The sequence below is a fragment of the Orycteropus afer genome, unplaced genomic scaffold (assembly GCF_000298275.1).
Source record: "Orycteropus afer afer isolate SDZICR_OR568_19922 unplaced genomic scaffold, OryAfe1.0 scaffold00466, whole genome shotgun sequence".
Classification (NCBI taxonomy): domain Eukaryota; kingdom Metazoa; phylum Chordata; class Mammalia; order Tubulidentata; family Orycteropodidae; genus Orycteropus; species Orycteropus afer.
This window is the reverse complement of record NW_006922053.1, coordinates 905,121-907,872: the sequence shown is the minus strand read 5'-3', so window position 1 is coordinate 907,872 and position 2,752 is coordinate 905,121. Positions and strand designations below refer to the sequence as shown.

The 2,752-nt window shown below is 66.9% G+C and overlaps 1 protein-coding gene across 1 annotated transcript in view; it reads right to left on the bottom strand.

Annotated features, from left to right (window-relative positions):
* Positions 1 to 972: 972 nt before the first annotated feature.
* Positions 973 to 2,752, bottom strand: part of GRIN3B (glutamate ionotropic receptor NMDA type subunit 3B) — a 9,581-nt gene continuing 7,801 nt past the window's right edge. Inside the window, exons 4-8 of the mRNA XM_007954593.1 lie at positions 2,600 to 2,715; positions 2,257 to 2,408; positions 1,835 to 1,999; positions 1,658 to 1,728; positions 973 to 1,318 (exon numbers count right to left, since the gene is read on the bottom strand). Of these exons, the coding sequence (XP_007952784.1) occupies positions 973 to 1,318; positions 1,658 to 1,728; positions 1,835 to 1,999; positions 2,257 to 2,408; positions 2,600 to 2,715 (850 nt within the window). The remainder of the gene's footprint in view (positions 1,319 to 1,657; positions 1,729 to 1,834; positions 2,000 to 2,256; positions 2,409 to 2,599; positions 2,716 to 2,752) is intronic.

Here is a 2,752-nt window from a genome sequence, read left to right as displayed (position 1 = left end):
GGAGGTGATCTGGGCTGGGTGGCAGAGACGGCCGCCATCATCTCCGATGCCTCCTTCCTGTCGGGCCTGAGTGCCTCCCTACTGGAGCGGCGGGTGCCCCCAGCTTCTGGCGGGCTGCCCCACAGCCCTATGCCCCCTGTGTCCCAAGACCAGGACTCCCTCGCACCGGCCATGGGCCCCCCGGCTGAACGGGAGAGCGGACCCAGCCCTGCCCCCACAGCTCCCGAGGACATGCCCTCGGAGGCTGGCTCTTGAGCCCCGGTGACAGCTAAGCCTCCTCTGTCCCTGGCGTCCCCAGTCAGCTGGGTGTAACCCTGCCTACCCCACAGGGTGGAGGAGGCCTGCAGACGACATGCACTCTCTGGGGGCACCAGGCTGTCCTCCAGCCACCCCAGCCTCAGCTCTGGTCGGCCAGGGGTGGGCTCAGATGGTCTTAGAAGGCGGTTCTCCTCAGGTGTGGGCCAGGGGGCTCAGCCTTACAGTGGCAAAGCACACAGGTCACTGAGCCAGGATGCAGGAGGGGCTTGGGCTTTGTGAACGGTTTTAGAAGGGCCTGGTGTGAAAGTTGAAAGGTCCAGTGTCCCCACAGTGCAGTGCCACTGGGGCGGGTCTCTGAGCCTTGGATGAGAGCGGGGAACTGGCGAAGGCGGCAAACCCTTGCGGCTGCCCTGCTTCCACAGGCGGCGGCCTGGTGCTCCGTGCACAGTGCCTTCTCTACGGCCTCCCCTTGCGCCCAGGCCAGAGGGTGGGGCTGGCGCCTGGGCACAAGGCCAGGCGGCCACAGAATCATTTGGAGGGACGCGGAGAGCGCTCATTCCACTCTATTTAATTGCAGTGTACAAGATTGTGTTTGTATATAGAATAAAGCGTCTGTTGACAGTACTGTGTCCGTGTGCGCGCATGGGGCAGGGGTCCCCACCGACTGGGCGGTCACGGGGCCGCCTCCAGGGCGGCGCGTGCCTGCCGCAGGCATCATTGAGGCTCACGGGCGCCATCGCCGAGCTGGGCCAGGAGCTCTCCGCGCCGGAGCAGCGCCTGGCGCAACCGTTCGCGTACGCAGGTTATGTGCTTCTCCAGCGCCGCCAACTCCCCCGGGCCTGGGGCACCTGCAGGCTGCGGGGCTGGCGCGCGACCGTTGGAACAAAGCCACACGGGGCCCTCGGGCGGCCCGGCATCCGCGTCGACGTCCGAGGCTTCGGGCTCCAGCAGGAAGCGCACGCGGCGCTGCTCGGTCCTCACGGCGCGGCGTACTCGCCTCCAGCCGCCCGAGCCTGCCTCCAGCGCCGCCGCCTCCTGCTGGTGGGGCTCCGCAGGATCTCTGGGGACGAGACTACGGCTGGAGACGAGGTGCACCTGCGTCCACCCTGCCCCTTCTCGGGCACCTAGACCTAGAGCCGCCTCCGAGCCGTACCCTGTCCGCGATCCCTGCTTGGGAGGCCGCCACGGGTGGCACGGAGCTGAGGACTGTCACAAAGGAGCCGTGTGTGAAGTAACCGCTAGCCCACCCCACTGTCGCCTTCGATCCAAAGGGGCCTGAGCAGGGCGGGGCGGGGGGACGCACCGAGGGGATGGGCACCGTGCGCCCGAGCCACTCCCTTCCGCACCACCACGGTCAGGATCGGCTGGGGGTGGGACTTCCTGGGGCTCCACCCCTTACCTCGAGTCTGGCTCGGGCTTCTCGCCTCTCTGCCCTCCTGGCAGCTCGGTGTTGAGGGCCCGGTGGATTTTCTAGGAGCCCAGACAGGCCGGGTTGGGGCTGGGGTCTGGAGCGAGGCTGCCCCGCTGCGTCCCCAGTCCGCCGCCCTCGGCCCTGCAGCCTGCCCGGCGCCCCCACCTGGCTTGTGTGTAGCCAGTACTGCAGCCTGTTACCCCTGCGGATGCGCGGCAGCGCCAGGCGGTAGAAGACGTGCTCGCCCAGCAGGCTGAGCAGGGCGCTGCCCAGGCCCAGGCAGAGCAGCACGAACAGACCCGAAAAGTGGTAGATGCCCATCTGGAGGGTCTGCGGACGGACACGGCACTAACCTTCAAGGTCACGGAAGCCCCCTGGGGGAGGGGGCCTGGCTGGGAGGCAAGGGGACCCTACGGCTGGGGATGGGGGTGATCACAGGTTTCGTGGAGGAGGGGGCACTGGAGATGAGGTTTTGTAGGTTGAATAGGAGGGTGAGAAAACACAAGCGTGCATCTTGGAAATGAGTAGGGGTTGGCCGCACAGGCGCAAGGCCCCCCTCGCCCACCCTTGCCCGTGTCCTTCCCCACCTCCGTGACGGCGAAGACCCGCTTCCCGCAAGGCACCATCTTGTACCACTTGTCGTGCAGCAGGTCAATAAAGCCCGAGGACTTGTAGCGGCTGATGAACTCGGACAAGTTGGAGGTGAGCGGCGAGTTCTGGGGCAGCCCAATGCCGTAGCCTGGGAGAGGCCAGAGTCCGAAGGGGCTGGACTGGGGCGGGACTCCAGAGGAACTCTGCCCACACAGGCGGCCTTCCCCTGCCCGGCTTGGACTCTGTGCCTCCCCAGTCCCCCCGGGCTCGCTGGCCTCTCGAAGCGCCTACTTCACCCCAGGCCCCCCAAGCCCCGCGCCCAGCCGCGAGCCCCCTCACCCTCGATGGCGAACGGCTTGCCTACGGTCAGCAGTTTGCAGTCGGCGTCGATGGAGACTTCATAGTCCAGGAGGGACTTGTCCATGATGAAGGCATCAAGTTTGGAAGGGTCGCTTCTGCAGAGGTTGGCGGGTTGGGGGCGGGATCGGCGCT